The sequence below is a fragment of the Pleuronectes platessa genome, chromosome 21 (assembly GCF_947347685.1).
Source record: "Pleuronectes platessa chromosome 21, fPlePla1.1, whole genome shotgun sequence".
Taxonomy (NCBI): Eukaryota; Metazoa; Chordata; class Actinopteri; order Pleuronectiformes; family Pleuronectidae; genus Pleuronectes; species Pleuronectes platessa.
Window position 1 is genome coordinate 18,635,434 of NC_070646.1, and position 18,814 is coordinate 18,654,247.

The 18,814-nt window shown below is 42.4% G+C and overlaps 1 protein-coding gene across 6 annotated transcripts in view; it reads left to right on the forward strand.

Annotated features, from left to right (window-relative positions):
- jmjd1cb (jumonji domain containing 1Cb) overlaps nucleotides 1-18,814 on the forward strand; it is a 109,319-nt gene that overhangs the window by 77,637 nt on the left and 12,868 nt on the right. For 4 of the 6 annotated variants that reach the window (XM_053413123.1, XM_053413124.1, XM_053413125.1 and 1 more), the window contains 13 exons: nucleotides 7,058-7,163; nucleotides 7,380-7,504; nucleotides 7,616-7,759; nucleotides 8,046-8,087; nucleotides 9,186-9,456; nucleotides 10,162-10,713; nucleotides 10,815-11,160; nucleotides 11,535-12,513; nucleotides 12,719-12,916; nucleotides 13,913-14,085; nucleotides 15,014-15,176; nucleotides 15,433-18,001; nucleotides 18,559-18,760. In XM_053413123.1, the coding sequence (XP_053269098.1) occupies nucleotides 7,058-7,163; nucleotides 7,380-7,504; nucleotides 7,616-7,759; nucleotides 8,046-8,087; nucleotides 9,186-9,456; nucleotides 10,162-10,713; nucleotides 10,815-11,160; nucleotides 11,535-12,513; nucleotides 12,719-12,916; nucleotides 13,913-14,085; nucleotides 15,014-15,176; nucleotides 15,433-18,001; nucleotides 18,559-18,760 (5,870 nt within the window). Of the gene's footprint in view, nucleotides 1-1,884; nucleotides 1,945-7,057; nucleotides 7,164-7,379; nucleotides 7,505-7,615; nucleotides 7,760-8,045; nucleotides 8,088-9,185; nucleotides 9,457-10,161; nucleotides 10,714-10,814; nucleotides 11,161-11,534; nucleotides 12,514-12,718; nucleotides 12,917-13,912; nucleotides 14,086-15,013; nucleotides 15,177-15,432; nucleotides 18,002-18,558; nucleotides 18,761-18,814 lie in introns of all 6 variants that reach the window. The other 2 variants (XM_053413122.1, XM_053413127.1) reach the window with 1 other exon arrangement.

The following is an 18,814-nucleotide window of genomic DNA, read 5'->3' on the forward strand; positions in this document are numbered from 1 at the left end:
GCAGCCCTGGAGTTCCATCTAGAGAGCAGCCAGGGCCAGGTGCTGTGTTCCATATGGATCAGACACTGCCAGGGCTTAGTATGAATATAAAGCCTACATGTGAAGTCACAGTCTGTCGTCTGACTGATTTTACACCAGTCCTCAATACGGCCTCATAAATTATACCATCACATCTACACATTAGTACTGCCTGAAAGACAGATGTACTCTAGATACTGAAGCTGCACATCAAGCAGTAATTCATAGAGATGTATACTTGTGTTATGCGGCTGTGTATTTAATTAGAGTGAGTGTATGTGTGTCAGTGCTCTGCAGCTGAACACAGCTTGTATTGTGCTGGCTGGAACACTGTGTTCCACTCAGTGTTAACCAGACGGGAAGACTGTGTTCCACACTCTGACCATCCGTCATCAGTTTGTGCTTAAGACGAGTCCCAATACCAAGAGCGAAACACTGTTTCTATTTTTTTTACTTTTATGTGCAGCCAATAAGAAGTCCGATCCCCTGTTGCCGTGTCCTCTGGTGACTCATGCTTTGAACCAGTGCTGTAGTTTCTGTGGTTGTTCACTGTGGCTAGCGCACTGAGTCTGTCATGATCAGCTACCACAAATAATGCACCATCTGTAACAGATGGGAAGTTTGATAGTACCACATGCATTTACGATGGTTAGTTCTCTTTTCATGGGCTATCACAACACTGAAGTAATATCCAAGGTTAACATGTAATATGATATAATTTGTCATTATTCATTGAATAAGAGCAAGAAAATTACCAACTGTGGTCACTGAACAATGGGTAATAGAAGAGAATATGACAGCAAACAGATATTGCAATTATAATTTTTTGTATTCCTACTTATTAGTCGTCTTAATTTTTCTTTCAGCCCAGCATATATGGGTCTGAAAGTACTTTACAAGAACTTTTTCATGCTAGTTTAAAGTCTTCCACTCTTGGTGTCCAGCCCCCTGGGCTTCAAGTAGCCCAGGATTGTGTCCCCATGGAGACTGGCGTGACCTGGACTGGACCGAGTTAAAAACGTACACACACACACACACATACACACAAACACAGTTTGGGATCCTTCAAATTTTGTTAATGGGGTAAACTTGACAGCATCATCACAGTGTAACTGTTTAATGTAATATGCTTTACTCAGGAGTTGAATGAATGAGAAAATCAATAGTCAGTGGCCATTATATTTTGGTAGTCAAAGGTTAAGATCACGATGATCCTACACACAATTCTAATTGCGTGGATCCTGACTAGTCTTCACTGCCTAATGCAATTATTTTTATGGCAGAGGACTGATGACAGTCAGTGGAACATAAACATATATTTTTATATAGTTGCTAACTAGGGCTGACTAGAAATAAGGCTCCATCCCGCCAACGTGTTGTGTTGTGCTCTTCTGCTGCTGCAGAGCATTACAGTTATAACTGTATATTTTTGGAACTTAAACTCATACACCAGGCTGCATGGTATATTTGACAAAAGCATCTAGCAAGAAGGTCATAGTGTGGGACAAGGAGTTAACAACAGTCCTGTTGAGTTTGATATGTAGTCCAGTGTCAAGCAACACATAAATGGTGGATTGTACATGAATGGCCCATAACACATTTCAATTATATTTTTAGCATTTGTTTATTTGCTTTGTGAAATAGAGCTGCTAACATACTTTCATTTCATACTTTCCTATTCATTCCTAAATTGGAGATAAACTACCATGCAGTTGTTGTGTCTCTGTTCTTTCATTCACTGTGATATAGGGCCATAATCATAGTGAGCAGAGGGTTTGCAGTGGAATGGTTTCTTTAGATGTGTGTTACTGAAAAGCGACAGATAACTTACTTCGACTTGCTTCATATTGTCTTCACTCTCTACAGTCTCCACTGGCATCAGGAACTTGGTCAAAACAGAGGCAGCCAGCTCTAAAAACATCATGGGTAGGGGAAGAAGAAAACAAAAGAATGCTCTTGTTATTTCCAGTCTGGCTGATTTTAAAAATTGCAGCAGGCCCTGTTGCAATTATCTTTGCACTGACATTTTCAGTCTGTTTTCTTTTTCTTGTGGATTTTTGCCGTGACATTTACCAGACACATTCACCTAAAAAGTTTGACAGCCTTAAATGTACTTTACCAAGTATATCATATCTTAAGACTTCATCATATTACAGACCCCATTCACTTAGATGTATTGTTTTGTTAGTGTTACTCCGGAATCCTCAAAATACACTTCTCCACACATCCACACACACACACACATATATACATTCCTCCATTCTAGCTTACTGTTCCTCTGCCTGCACAGAGCTGCTCTTTCTTCTGGAGCTCCTTTGAACCCCACCGTGCAATAAAAACAGTCTGACTCCCTCCCTCTCTCAAACACTTAGTCTGAGCAGTGAAGCTATGGCCACGCCCCCCTCTGTTTTTCCAGTTGGACAGGAAGACTGGAGGGGGAGGTGGGGGGGCTACAATCTGTTTGGCATAAATGGTACAATGAAGTCACTGTCAAGTGGGCCAAACCAGCCTGCTGGTTGTGTGTGTGTGTGTGTGTGCGCGTGCGTGCGTGCGTGCGTGCGTGCGTGCGTGCGTGCGTGCGGTGTTTTTGTGTTTAAGTGTTTGCGTGTGTGTCAAAAGTTATGTTAATGGTGTGTGCTCAGGAGTTGGAGAATAAAACTGTTAAGTGCTGACTCAAGATTTGGCCAAACCACATACACAGAGCACTATACAGGGATGCAGAATAAGGTCAATGCATTTGTATTACTTTACAGGGAAATTAATGACCAAAGCATTTTTTCGTTTCGTTGGGTGTAACTTTAGCATTACTTGTAATTGGTATCTTTACTTCCAGTGACACAGATCTATATGCAAAGGGCTAACCTGTCAATATCAATATGACGAGGCCGATTTCAAGAGTTTAAACCAAGAGAAGTATAGTGACTCAGACTGTAGGAGGACGGAAGTAGTAGCCATCAAACACAAACAAACACACACACACACACATTTTGTTTTCTTTAATGCTGTTCAGCTGACAGTTCTGTCTGAGATGAACTTTGTGGCCTTATGCCCTGCAGTTCTCCCTGAAGCTTCAACTTTGAGGTTTGAAAACAATACATGTCACTCTGGTCCAAACAAAGGATTACTTTGTTTCATAATATCAGATTATCAAACTGGAATCATGTTTTATTTGCAGAGTGAAGGTGAATTTGTTTCAATTTAAATTTTTAATTTCATTATTGCTAGTTTCTTTTCTTTCCTTCCTTTTACATTCTTAGTAATTTCTGCTCATGTCTCATTTTCAGATGCTTCATCCAACAAACTGTGTTACATCTCATATTTAGGTGTGACGTAAGAATTTCAGTGGGTGTCACATGCGAGCAACTTCAGATATGGGGTTTTTGAGGGTGGTGGTCACATCTGAATGTGATGGTATGTGGCTGAAAGTTGCAATGCGGCAAAGCCTCCTTAAATGTACTTTGGACATGCTGAGTCCTCAGACACAACTAAAAGAAATTTCTCTCACATAAACAAACCATGCTTCATCCACAAATGTTCTTCTTCTCCTTTTCATTTTAGTCCCTGAGCATCAGTTTTAAAAGAATAACCTCAGAAACTCTACCGCAGTTTGTTCCCTCTGCTTCAGCACTGCAGTCTCCATGGCAACCCACAATGTCCCTAAAAAGAAGGCTGTTAGAAGTCTTTAAAAAGCCATCTGTCTTTGTCTCCATATATATGTTAATGTGTGTCATATTTGTTGATGCATTACTAACTGCCTGGTGCACAAGATGTCCTTGTGTCACACTGTGGTACGTAGGCCTCTTTGTAATTCAAAGAAGGACTTTAACAAATAGCCTTCAGTGATAGACAGTTATATATTTTGATTCTTCATTTTGCCTTGGACTTTTGTGTGGAACACTTTGTAACGTTGTTTAGATAAGTGATATACAAATAAAGTTATTACTATTATAGGTAAAGGTTGAGGACAATAATTAAAGTTGTAATTCATATTTAATTATTGGATGATCAAGTATCCATATCATTATCTTTCAGCTTTTGTTGAGCACTTTGTTCGGTGGAGGTTAACAAAGCTATATACAAAGTCTGTTCAAATGGCTGGAGATTAGTTTCACACGTTGGTTACTGGTATGCACTGAATTCATATCATGAATATGTTATTGTGTATATTTAAAAAGTACATGTACACTTACTGAGTTTGTAGTTGGTAATTAGGTTAATTTTCTGACAAAGTTCTATTTGGTTTTATGCTATAAAGTTAGACATAATATCTACTAATAGTATCTAGTGTCACAGAAATTGATATGGGGCATTTCATATATTAAAAACTAATTGTACGGTACAATATAAATAGACATTAATACAGGACATTTTAAACAATTTGACTGGCTCTTGTATCCTACATCTGTGTCTGTACATCTGTTAAACAAAACTAAAAATATCTTATTTGGTTTCCAATATTAATAGCAGATGGGCAGTTCATTTGTTTAGAGTAGATGTTGGACTTGATGTGTAGTTGAAAGTGAAGTTCAGTTCATTTGAAATATATAAACTTGATTCAAATATGAAAACAAATTAAATAGAGTGCGGAAGTTTCTTGCTATTGTGTTGACTAATTTATATGATTTGATAATATGAACCATGAGATGATGTAAATACGTCACCATCAGAGTTGTTATCATAATGCTCACTGTGGAAGCCAGTCCTTAAATATCACTGATTGCATTAGGTTGTTTTAGGAAATATTGAATATTAGTACAGTATTTAATATATACGTATATAAAAGTGATAATGTAGTAGTTTACTTAAATAGTCAAATGAAAAAAGATGCTCATGTAAGATATTATCCTTTCTAAATTTCTCGATGGAGGGTCTTGTATATTGCCTAGTCTTAATATTCTCCATAACTTGATGCCGACTTGAATCACAATTGAATCACAGGGATTCATCCGTAGTGAATATAATATGTGTTTATGTTCCAATTCTCTCTGGCCTGGAAGTAGACCAATAGGGGGTCGTGGTGACATGTTGCCTTGGTAACACATTTTCTGTGTGTGTCAAGTCTAAACAGAGGTGAGCGCTGAGCCAGAATAGATTGCAGTGGTGGCGGCAGAAATAGACTTGCATGTGGTATTTTCTGCTAGTGTAAAATTAAACATAGTTGGCCCAGGAAAGTGAGGTATTTATGATGCTGTAGTTCTATTTATGTCACTTTTGCAGTAGAAGGACCTCCAGCTCCAGTGTTGAAACTTTACCTTCAAATTAAGGATGTCATATTCATTAATGTGACACTTCTGGTGTTAAGAGTGATAGAAAAATGACAGATTGAACTTATGTTGAAAACAAACCCATAGCAAATACAAAAATGTACTACTTTAATGCATGATAATCTCAAATCTCTTGTGAAGATTGATTTGTGGTACTGAATGTGTCGCCAGTTTTCATGGTTAGATTTAGAATCCCAAATATATAAGCATAGTTATCAAAAAACTTGTATTATGTACTGACAGCTTTTTAAGCTTCATTCTGGAGGTGAATGTTGTAAATCAGGATACAGACATCTACTCTTTCTTCACTCTGAGGCAATGCAGCACTAATGTTTGGCATTATGGTGGTAATAGAAATAATTGTAAGAATATATGAGAGACATGCTGACCTCGGTTGCCTTCCAGTGTGCTATTTTTAGTATATATGCTGATTTGAGATATAGCTGGACAAGGCTGAGAAACTGGAACACTGCAGCAGAAGTAGAGAGATGAGAGAGAGAGATGGAGAGAGACAGAGAGATAGGAAGGTGAAATGAAAGACTCACTTTGTCTGCTTCGCTTCCTGCTGAGTCTCAGCCTCCACGTCTCATTTTGACTCCAGCTGCTCTGCACTGTGTAGAGATGCTCAGGTTGCACTTTGTATGCTTTCGTTTCTGTATTCTGAACAGTGTCCTTTTAATGTAATTTAGACTGTAGAGGGTATTGTCTTGTGAAAAAGATTCCCCACTCTTTCACTTTGCCCTCCCTCTGCACCAAGAAGTTCAACCGTTGTATCATTTCAAAATTGGCAAACATGATCATATGTTTGCCAAACAGTTTCTGCTGTTTAGCTCAGTATTTAATTCTGATGATTCATCTGTGATGTGTCACATACACACAAACACAAACCGAGATACACAACAGAAAGGCAGAGTGTGGTTTCCTCTTCCTCATCCTGTCCTCCTTCAGTGTCGAGGTTATTTCTGCATTGTGTGCGTTTGATATGTAATAGTTTCGAACACCCCTTTCTTTCACCATCTTATCTCTCTCACCCTTTGTGACCTACTGTGTGAAACAAAGCCTGATGGATCCCCTGTAAGCTGCCGTGCATTTGTGTGTGTTCTGCCTGCCTTCTAATGTAATTCATTCTGGCAAAATGCTGATGATGGGACATATACTGTATATATAGCCTATATTGTCAGGAAAGGGATCAGATCTGATTCTACAGACCACAATCAAATAGTTTCAGCATCCATAGCTTGATACCAGGTGCACAACAGACACCTGCTGCATCTTTTCACATAATATCTCATAAAGTGGCACTTTTTTTTTGATAATTTGACTTTTAATATAGTGAAGGGGTTGGTGATGAAATGGCAGATCTTTCACTGACCTCATTTCCACCAATGATGTAATATGAATCAAGGCCCAGAACCACCAAGCAGTGGAACTGCTCCTCTATTTGAAACTTCCCCAAATAAATTAAGTTAAAGTGCAATATATAGTAACAGGTGGCAGAAAATAATCAATTGTCATTCTGTCATCTTTACAGAGAACACAACATATATCAAGGAAAACACTACATTGTGTGTTTTTCCATATTAACTGTACTAGCAGCAGGCTGTGATTCCTGTAATATGTGTTGTTCACTGTCTAAAAGAGGAGAAATTGTGTGAGAGTCTCAGTGTGGACTAATTAAAAAAAGTGTGCATTTTAGACAGTTTGATGCTGGGATCTTTGCTAACGTGTGTGTGTGTGTGTGTGTGTGTGTGTGTGTCTGTGTGTGTGTGTGTCAGGATGAGGTGGACAGTCAGAACCCAGTGTTAAGAGACAACCATCAGCTCCATGAAGAAGTGAAGGGCTGGCTTAAAGACCAGAAGGTGCAGGAAATTTTCATGCAAGGTAAGCTTTTTATTATTCCACTATAAATGTATCACCAATGCAACTCCGTATGCTGTATCTTTGTTATAGAGTTTTGTGTAACATTTTAGTTATGGCTGTAATTTGAACATGTTGTCATCTCATTACTGTAAGTTAGTCTACTCTAGGCAATATGAGGGACTTGCAGTTAAGTTGTTTACTTCATCAGTTGGAGCATAACATTGTTTTCTGTTCCAGGTCCCTATTCGTTGAATGGTTACCGTGTCCGTGTGTATAGACAAGACTCAGCTACCCAATGGTTCACTGGCATCATTACACACCACGACCTCTTTAGTCGAAATATGGTCGTTATGAATGACCAGGTAATCTCACACACAAACACACACAACCCTTGTTGTCTGTTGCAAGCTTTTTACCTGTTTAGAGTTTTGCATTCCTCACAGAGAGGTAGAATGAATCTGATATGTTTTCAGGTGCTAGAGCCTCAGAACGTGGATCCATCCATGATCCAGATGACCTTTCTAGATGACGTGGTTCACTCTCTGCTGAAAGGAGAAAACATTGGCATCACCTCCAGACGAAGGTCACGATCCAGTCAGAACAACAACTCTGCCCATGTGAGTACACACTTGCATGCAAAACACACAGACAGAGCCATAAACTGTTGTACTCTTAACCAATCCGCTCATTTCATTTGTTTGTGCTCTTCAAGTGAGCAAATATCAGTAGGAAAGTAGTGAGAGTTTGTTATTCTTTGATCAGAAATGATAAGATATACTGTTTATGAAAAGTTAATTGCTGAAACAGTCCATTGTAAAATCCTTTCTGGTTCCGCAGTAATTAACTAATTATGTCCTTGCCCCACATTTTCTTTATATTAATATGTTTCATAACTATTGACAGATGACAGGAGGGAGACCCGGTGGGACCACTGGCAACAATCAGGTACACCCAATTTTCTCTTCAACTCAAAGCCCTGAACTCAAGCCCAGGTTGTAATTCTGAGATGCAGTGACCTCTCTGCTCCCCTTATATCTGTGGGTGTATGCATCTGCTTCAAAAGCCAAGGGCAATACAATATTCAGTGTGAAAATGTTAAGATCACAAAGACAGAATGTGCTGCTTTACCTTTCGAAAATAATGATCAAACAATCAAAATCTAATTGCACAGGGTTGATCAGGAACTTACATCTCTGTACTGGATTTCCTGGACTTTTTTGAATAGACTATAACATTAAATTCCTCTGCCCAGGCAGCTATTATGCATTATTTATCCCAGTGTAAGCTCCATCTGGGCAATAGCCAATTCACAGTCATGGGCTCATTTAACAGTTTATCCTGCGCATGTCCCAGACAGGGTCAGCAGCACGGGACAGTAATTAATCAGAGTGGCATGCTGACCTTCTCTCAGCTAGAGGCAGGAAGGCTGTTGTCCTCTATGTGTACTCAGAGTCTGACTTAACCATGTCCCTCGTTGTGATACAACATCATCGAGTCCTGCAATCTTTACACATCCTTCTACCTTCACAAGGTTAACAGCTACATGAAATTAAAAAATACCTTGTCTTGAAGGTGACTTGGTCAAGATTTGTACTTGACATATCTGGAATCATTACATAATAATGACATAAATTTAAGTTAATTAATTTAACTTGTGTGGCTTCCTTTGCTTTCCCTTCAGCAGAGCTTATTTATTATTCATGAGGTTGTTGTTTGTAAAAGAAAGATTGGATGTTCAGAAATTCACTTCCCTCAGCCTCAACAGGTTGGGTTGATAGGAGAGAAATAGAGGAGGAGGAAGGAGAGAGGGACCAGGAACAGTTGTGTAACTGTTGTGTAATTGTTATGACTAAAATAACCATAGCCACAGATGTTATGGTGTTATCAATAACTGTATAGCACTCACAGCTGTTGGCTTTATCTCCCTAATAATATGAAGTCTTTCAATGTAAAGTGGCTTAATATGTAAGTTATCATTTTGTTTGATTTTGGTCAGTATGTTTGTCTGCATGTTTTGACATTTTACCTCTTTTTTTCTCACAGAGTCATTATACGCGAGCCCAGGCCAACAGCCCCCGCCCCGTCATGAACTCATCAGGCCCCAACCCCAAAGTTTCCCAGGGGACATTGGCCTCCCAGCAGAACAGCCAATCACAGCAAATGCAACAGCCAACCAGCCAATCAAACCTCTCACCTGGCGGCAGTGGACGGGAGCAGAGGGAGCAGCGTAACTCTCGCTCCTCCAGGAGGAAAGGCTCAGACAGCAGCGTTCCAGAGGAAGACAAGGACAGGAGAGAGGAGACAACTGTTAAAGGTGAGGATGGTCACCATCAAACACTCTACATTTTTTGATACAATGATTATGTATACTCATGTCAGGGAAGTTGGTGGCAGCAGTGCCATTTTTATGCTTTCTGCCACGCCTCCTTTCTGCTGTCCTAGATATAATGAAATTATATTTTGTTCATAATTACCATGTGAACATTGTTGCTCGAATTATAATATATATTATTAATATATATTTATATATATATTATTGAAAATAATTATTATGCCAGTGGTAAGAAGAATTAGGGGTGAAGAATACCCAAAACAAATCTGATACAAATCATAATGGCATTTTTTTAAACAGATATTATTTATATATATATATATATATATATATATATATATATAAATCCCAATTTTAGTGGGAATTTTTTTAAACAAACATGGTCCCTTCATGTCGAGAATATGATTTTTAGACACCATACAACTTAATTTATAAAGACATATTGTGATTTTGATTCATTGTACCTACTTTTTTTGTCCTCACTTTATTATAAAGAGTTAAGTCTTCTCTTACATTACATCATTATCATTAGTCGTCAGTAATCACAGGGGGTAATGGAAGTTTCCACAAGGGCAATAATATAACTAATAACGAAGATAATATTCAGTTTACTGCAGGAATCCATTTGAGGGATATCAGGTATTTGGAGTAAAGAATAATCAAACCTTTTTCTGATCATTTGTCCAGACTCCAAGTCCAAGGTGAAGCAGGCGGTCAGCAAACGTAGGAAGGGCGAGGAGGATGAGAAAAAGGCGGGTTTAAAGAGACTGAAGACTGATATGACATCTGATCTATCAGAGAGTAGTGACTCAGAAAACCCACACAACAAAAGAATCGCCCATTCCTCATGCTCCTCTTCCTCCTCATCATCCTCGTCATCCTCTTCGTCCTCGTCCTCCTCCTCCTCAGAGCCAAACTCTGAGAATGAACTAAAGACTCGCAGCAGTGATGTAAAACCAAGTGCCGTTTCCAAAATGGAGGAAGACGAGAAGCCACTAATTCAGGGCGCCAAAATTAACAATTCCTCGTCTCTCATCGGTCGCTTGTCTCCATGGGTGGAACTTCAAGCACCAGACGAAAGCAAGAAGGGTGTGCTTAAGGAAACGGGAAAAATTGTAATGAAGGAGGTAGAGGAATTGGTAGCTTTAACGCAGATTGCCCAGTCTCCCCGACAACAGTGTCTGATGCCTGACACCATCCAGGTTGGCATCGTGGAGAGCAGCAAAAACACTGTGAAAGGTACTTTCAGAACATGCATGGTAACTGTTGTATGTGACAGTTCTGAGTAACTGTAGCATTTTGATTCATTTTTTTTAATTCATATTTTTTTCACTTTTTAGCGTCTCCTCGATCCCAGAGCCTGTCCTCATCCAACCCTCAGAGCAGCAATGTGATCGACATCACAGATGATGCCCAGGCCACGGTGCACCGTGAGAGCTCAGAGGCAGTTTCGGCGTTGCTCGCCTCGCAGAATGCAGAGTCCACGGCCCTCTCACCTTACCCTGCCCTCAACCCCTCCCCAGTCTCCTCACCTCCTATTCCACCTTCTCTCTCACCATCAGAAGGAGGCCGCCGGACCGATGTTGAGCCTACCATGCAGCAGCAGCAAGGCATTATGGGAAATAGTTTAACAGCAGCCAGGACTTTAGGAAATAAGATAGAGTTTGCTACCTCTGAGGTTATCAGGTGAGAAATATTGATAATACCACTGTTTCATCCTTAGATATTTGTATCGTTTTTGCCTTTGTCATGCGTTAGAAATGTTATCAACACGCTCACCCGCAGTGAATCCTCAAGAGGATCTCCTACTGTGCTCTCACATCGGCTCATTTCGGACATTATGTAGAGTTTTTACAAGGGGGCTAGCCGGACAAAAGACCGAAACCTCTCACTTGGACATTTGTAGATTCATTCCTTTGTGATTATGTTATAAAATATCTAAATACAACTACTAGAACTGTTTAATTTCCCCTATTTATTATAGAGAGAGAAGGTAATCTGTGTAATCCGGTCTTTTTCACATGTTAAATACTGGTGCCTTTTTTTTAATATCTTTTCAGGCCTGTCACATCGATGGCTGAGAGTCTGGTGCTAGTGGAGAAGGAGAAAACTGTCCTTCCTCATCATCATCTTCATCCTCATCAACAACAGCAGCATCATCAGCAGAACACACAGCAACACTACTCATCTATCCACCCTGGCATTAAGAGCCCTTCATCTGAAGAGACTAGAAAACATCCACAGCAACAACCAAACCCCCATAAGATGAACACAGTCCCCCCCTCTGAAGTAGCCAAACCCAAAATGAGTCCTAGCCCCAAACCCAGCACGCCTCAGCTTGACTCTCTGAAACAGAAACCCCAGCACCCCAACAACTCTCAGAGCCACTCCTATCCCAACACTAACCCAACTGAACACCTCAAAACTAGGTCCCACCCAGGCCTACTGGAGATCTCCAGACCTAAACCCAACACCTCTCCAGAGGTCTTCAAACACAAAATACCAAGGTTCCCTGATACATCACCTCCTCCCACAGGCCGTTTGTCTGCTAAATTAGAAACAGCAGAACCTCTACGGTCATGTTTCAAGCCGGTGCCGGCACGGCCCCAGTCGGTTGGGGTCTGTATGAGCAGCAGCAGCTCAAAGAGTCCTCTGATCATCGATAAGAACGAAACCTTCACCGTTTACAGGGACCCTGCACTGGTCCGCTCTGACGCAGAGAACTCTGTTGCCGCATCAGTCTCTTCCAACCACGTGGCAGCCTATCTCCATCCCCACCTGCACACCCTGCACTCCCCTTCCCCCCATCCCCCCTGCCTCACCCCTGCATCCCATCCCCATGCCACCTCCCACCTCCTTTCTGCTTCTCACACCTCTGCCCTACCTCATCCCCACCTTTTACTCCCTGGGGTGCTCTCAGCCATGCCTCCGCCCACAGCATCTCTCCTCGGTGGCCACCCACGGCTCGACTCCCCTGGTGGTTTGGGTCACCGCAGACTACCTCATCTGGCAGCCGCACACCAGCAGCAGTTCCTACAGGTGTGACTTCAGATACTTACAGATTGTTAAAAAGCTTGGCTAGGGAGGATTGGGTTGTAAATATTAGCTCTGGTGGTTGAGAACTAAGTGTCGGGAGGTTGGAGACGGGAGGAAAGTAATGTTCTTCCCCTTCAGATTTATCCAACCTAACATTATTTACACCATCTCCTCAAAATGTTAACCTAAACATTGTTTTTGTTTTCAGAGTCAGGGCCCCCCTCCACCCCATCTACTTGCCCAGGCTCACGGAGGGGCTGCAGGGCTTGGCCTGTATCCCATCCTCTGGCAGTACCCCAATGGAACACCAACCTCCTACCCCCCTGGACTCAGCATGCCCCCCACACCTAAGTGGGTCAACCCTGAAAATCCTGTCGGCGTGAATTCTGAGGCCTCTCTCAGGAGGGTGGGTGTATTTTTATTTGCCTAGATGGAAAATACCAACTAAGATGTTACTGGCCTTGTTAGAATACATCGTAAAACTGATTAATATAGTACCCTTTCAATTGTTTTTATACATGAAAGCTGTATGGGATTTTGTTTCATATTAATGTTCTGAAGTGGGAGCTTTAAGATGTCAAAGTGTTTATTCTAAATGCGCTCATGAAGACACTGGCTTCAAAGGACCCAAATTTCAACAGACTGCAGACCTAGATTCTGTCCGCCTGACAGGGAACAGCTATTTTGTCAGTTATCAGACTGTTTCTATTTGCTCAATCCAAATATGCCAACACAAACAAAAGCTGTCTTTCTAAGCTGGGAATCAGAACACTTAAGATTGACAGTTAAGTGTCATCTTGTGAAATTGCTACACTGATACAGAATTAACTGAATCTGTGGGGTAGAACTCTTTTTGTTGGACATTTAAAGAAAACTTTATTTTATATGAATTTAGGGCTTCAAACTGTTATTCTTCGAATGCCCTCTTATTTCATTATAACACACAGTGTGCAAGGGGTTGTTCTGTTCACTGCCTGTGGAGATTGCTCTGTAGGACTGTCCCTTTTAATTGGTTGGAATGTAGAGTCGCCTCCATCAGCAGATTTGATGTATTTGATATGTGTTACGTCCATGTACTAACAATAGAAAATAATAGATAGACAGCTGAGACCTGTTACTGCTCAGCTTTCAGTGTGTGTAAATAGTGAGGACGACGTGCTTGTGTGTTTGTCTGAATCCACAAATACCAACTAATTAGAACTGTGTTCTAATTAAGAGTGTCCATGGCTTAGGACTATGTTGTTTATTGACCAATTAGGTCTAAGTACATTAGGTTAACTGTGTTTGTTTGCACATTACATGTTTTTATGTATTATGACCACATTTTCTGACTGAAGATTTCACATTCAAGTTCATTATTTTAATGATGTTGTGTCTGTGTGTGCGTGTGTTGCCTGTGCAGAACACATCCAGTCCATGGCTGCACCAGGCTGCTGGTAGCACTGGTGATGGTCTGGGTATGCTGAGCCACATTCCTGTCAGGCCAGCAAGTGCTGACGCAAACCGCCACTCCATCAAGATGAACACACATGCAAGCCCTCCACTTTCAAAGACCAGTATGGATATTCATAAAGAGTAAGTAGTCCTGGATAGGCTTCAGCTGAGGATGCACGAGTTAATTGAGGAGTTCCATGAAACAATTCAACATGTGCACAACCATTATTTCCCACATTCATAGCATTAGATCATGATCAGCCCAGCTGGACTAGAAGCTAGTTGGTGAAGCTCTTTAGTGTGCGAGTGGAGTGAGTGGGAGCACGAGGCATCCCTTTTGGCTGCAGTTTATTTCGGCTCTTTAGAATTGGACTGAAAGAAATGCCACAGGAGAATGTTTGCATTGGACATTTGAACAGCCTGCCCTTTTCCATAGTAAAGCTTGATGTGTTCAGAGAGCAACATTAGCCCTGAGAGGCAGACAACCAACGCCAGGTCAGTCAGATGAAGTGAAGTGGCACTAATCCAATATTAAAGCAGTTCAGACAGACCGCTGTTCATTCAGCAGCTTGTGCTCTCCTTATGTAACCACAGTTTACATAATTTAGACGCCACTGAATACCCATACACACAAACATACAGCATCACTGAGGAGAACACATCACACATCACTTGGCTGGCTCATTAGCCTAATTATGTCATGCTCATTAAAACTGCTGAACAGGCAGCAATACCTCAATACTCTGCCTGTTCCCCCAAGTGTATTTAGACTGTCACACATCCACAGTAATCATTTGTAGTCATTTCTTGTTGGTTTAGATTGACTGTAGTGTGCTGCTTCAACACAGATTTGTGTTTTAACTGTTGGCATTTATGAGATGTAGTGAAATACAGCTTTTTCATCTTGTTTTATATGTTAAAAAAATAAAATACTTTTATCATAACAAGAAAGGCAAGAAGAAAAGCATGAACAATCCACGGTGGTGCAGCTTATGACAACACAAATCTTGCCTGAAATGTATGGGGAAACTAATGACATGGTAAATATTGTTGAATTTTGTTTATGCAGAGATTTTGATAAGAAAGGCTATGCGGACCCAATCAGGACTTTGACGTTTGCCCAGCTGAAACAGGAGCAGACGGACAGGAGTCGCACCCCCACAGCGAAAGATGTCCATTCACACCGCATCTACCTAGACCCCCTTAGCAAGGCTCGCCTGGCACATACACAGGTGAATTGCTCTTTGACTTTATGAGCAACATCATTGTTTCAATTAGTAGCAGTCTTTAAAATGGGCACAGCATTAGTGCACCAAATGTTGTCTTTTGAACAGTAGTATATTTATTGCATTGCCAAAGAATCGCTCAGCCCCATACTTTTGCCTACATGTAAACCATGCTACCTCAAATTGTAGCAGGCAGGATGCAGTATTTCTGTTTGAAAGTTAGAAATACACACCTTAACAGTGTTTGCATTATCTCTCCCAGGATGCAGTTCAGGCTGCAGACAGAGCCAGCAAGTACAAAGAGGAGAATCGGCAAATCCTGAAAGAGAGCATTGAAGTCGCCCCCTACACTGCTAAGATTCAGCGCTGCAGTGACCCTGGGATGGACAGGGACAGAGACAGAGAAAGAAGCAGAGATTCTGCCTTCCCTGTCCGAATACCAGCTCTCACCTCCCCCAGCCCCAAGGCCAGCCACGCCCATCCCCACATCATCCAATCAGAAAAGAGCAACTATTTCACCACACTGTCCAACAGTGTAGTTAATGAGCCTCCAAGACTGTACTCCTCCAAAGAGCTCAGCTCTTATTATGAGAAACCACCGGTTGTAGTTCCAGGGGTTGTTGCCAGTATTGGGGCTGCTGTGCCCAGCCAGGGAGCTCTGTCCCTGGGCAGCCACAGCTCTAAAATCTCCCTGTCTAAGCCCCCTCCTCTTATTAAGCACCAGCCAGAGGGAGGAGAAGGTTTAGCAGGGAAAATCACTGAGCAGCTTAGCCAGCAGGTAACACTAGTCCAACAGCAACATCAGCACCACACAGGTATAGAGAGGATGGAACGCAGAAGCCCTGTCATTTCTCCTTCTCCCTCTTCTACGCCTTCCTCTACTGCCCCTAATCATCATCATCATCACCACCATCACCAACAACAGCAGCAGCAACACCAGCTCAGGGCAATGCCATCGCTCCACCGAGCACCTGTCTTCCATCCCCCAACACAACACGCGCTGGAAAGAAAAGAGGCTGCAGAGCGAGAGAGGGAGCGAGAGAAAGAAAGGGAGAAAGAACGGGAGAGAGCTGGTTATGGTGGACGCCTGTCTCCACCAACCCTCACACCTATCCAGCCAGTTAGCTTAGTGGCAACTGGTAGCAAAACATCAGCAGAGCAGCAGAAACCTCCCACACTGCTGCCAGAACTCAGGGACGTCAAGGGTCATGGGAACGCTGCCGCCATCACCTCTGTAGCCTCTGTCATAAGTGGGGAGATTATGACTCCATCAACAGAAGGCTGGAGAGTTGGAGAGATGATTCAGGAAAGAGGAGTGTACCCTGGAGAAAAAGGAATGTCGAGGGGCAAGCCCCAAGCTGCAATGGCATCAGTCATTGTACGTCCATCGACATCCATTAGGTACGACAGTCTTATTGGTGCTAACAAATCTGGTGGTGTGATCCATCAGGATCTCCCCCATGGGAGGTTTTATCCTTCCAAGCTTCATGGGGAATGTCCTAGGTTAGGGGAGAGTATTAGAGAACTTGGAGCTGGCAGGGTTATCCAATCCAACTCAAATATGGATGACATGTGTGTCCAGTATAAAAGGACCTCTGTGTGTGGTATGCAGGGAACTATGGGAGGCAGTAACGCAAACTCTTTGTGTAGAACTGTTGTTTCAGCTTCATCAACTTTTGGCAATCAGAATAAATCTGGTGCAGCCACCAATGAGCTAGGTTACTCAGTTTCAGCCTGGGGAGAGATGGCAGCCCATACAACTAGCATTGGTGGCTGGGTGCTTGGTCACTCAGGACCAGGAGAGCACCAAGAGGGCTTTATCTTGCGTACCACATCTCCAGGGGGGTCATTGCCTCCCCCTAGTCCAGCAGGGACACACCAACCCAGTCCAAGCCTCACACCAAAACATAGTTCAATTTCTGGCTCCGGTCAGCCTTTATCCTCCTCCTTTGTCCATCTCAAGAAGCACAAAGCTGCCATAGCTGCCGCTCAGTCCAGGAACAACTTCTCAACTGCACCCACCTCCATCACAACTGGAAACCCTTCCTTGTCTGTGGATTCAATTGACAAAGCTCGCATTCACAGCTCCCCGCCTCCACCCTCCGCAAGCCAAGCCTCATCATTATCAGTTGACAGCAGTAGCTGCAGCTCAGCAAGTGGCAGCACTACACCAGGCAAGTCCAGTCCCCTGCCCAACAACCACTGCTCAGGATCAGCCTCAACAAGCAGCGGCCAGTCCAGTAACTACCACAAGCTGAAGAAAGCCTGGTTAACCCGCCACTCAGAGGAGGATAGGATTACAACTGCTACAACAACTTCCACTAGTGCTAAACCAGAGAAACTGCCAAGCACTACCACCACCACCATCACCACCATCACCACCACCAGCACAAGTAACACAAATAACACCACAGCCATGTCAGAAATTATCAAACCCTGTACAGTAAATCTCAGCGCCTCCACCTCCAGTGAGGTGGAAATGAGCAAGGACATTGGAAGCAAAGGTGAGAGAGAGAGGCAGGCAGAGGATAAGATGGCAGCTGCAGCAGCAGGCGGAGGAGCTGGGGAGGAAAGAAAACCAGCTCCTTTATCAAGGCGAGGTAACAAACGGTCATACGAGTCTGGTTCAGAGAGTGGAGGAGATGACTCTGACACCAGTGAGAGCAAGATGGAAGGCCGAGCCAAACGTCAGCCTAAACCCACCTACAAGAAGAAGCAGAATGACATGGCCAAGAGGAAAGGAGACAATGAAAAGGAGGAAGATGACCTGAAGCCTAATGGTATCTTCAGATCAGCCCGGGAGAAGACCAAACTCAAACTGGCCAGCAGCAGTAAGTCTTATAGATGTTCACTCCAGTACTTTTCTAAATAACTTCCAAGCAGCAAGTTTAAAAACCGTAGTGGATGTCAAAGGATAGAGCTTCTGATTGGGACTATTTCTGTGGCATATTAATCTACATGCAGTGATCTAGTTGAGATTTAGGCCAGCAGGACATGCATGTGTATGAGTCAAAAATAAACTGCAGTCCGTGCGTTCATGGTGATGACGGTACATCCTATTCAGCATAATGTGTGACTCATCGATGTGTTTGATAGGTTTATACAACGATTGAGCTCTATGGCTCAGAGGAGTCAGATGTATTTGTGATAGACACACAGTACTTAATACGATACAGTCACCAGGCTTTAACAACTGGGCCTGATGCAGGGGTCATAATGTGGACACAGCTCAAACTTCTGAATTGTCCATGTCCTCAATGTGAATGAAAACACTTTTGGCTATTCAAAGCCACTTACTGTTTTATTTCCCAGGATTAAAAAGAAACAGTATTATCTCATGATAAACCATAGGTACTGTTAATGACTGCATAATGTGTCCCATTCACAGATGGCATCCCCCGCTCTGTCCTGAAGGACTGGAGGAAGGTAAAGAAGCTGAAGCAGACAGGAGAGTCTTTCCTGCAGGATGACTCATGTTCAGAAATTGGACCCAACCTGCAGAAGTGTCGGGAGTGCAGGGTGATCCGGAGCAAAAAGGGAGAAGAGCAGGCACATTCTCCTGTATTCTGTCGTTTCTACTATTTCAGAAGGTAAGCTCTCACCTGCTTTTTCCTTTCATTTATCTTATTTGGAAACGCATACAG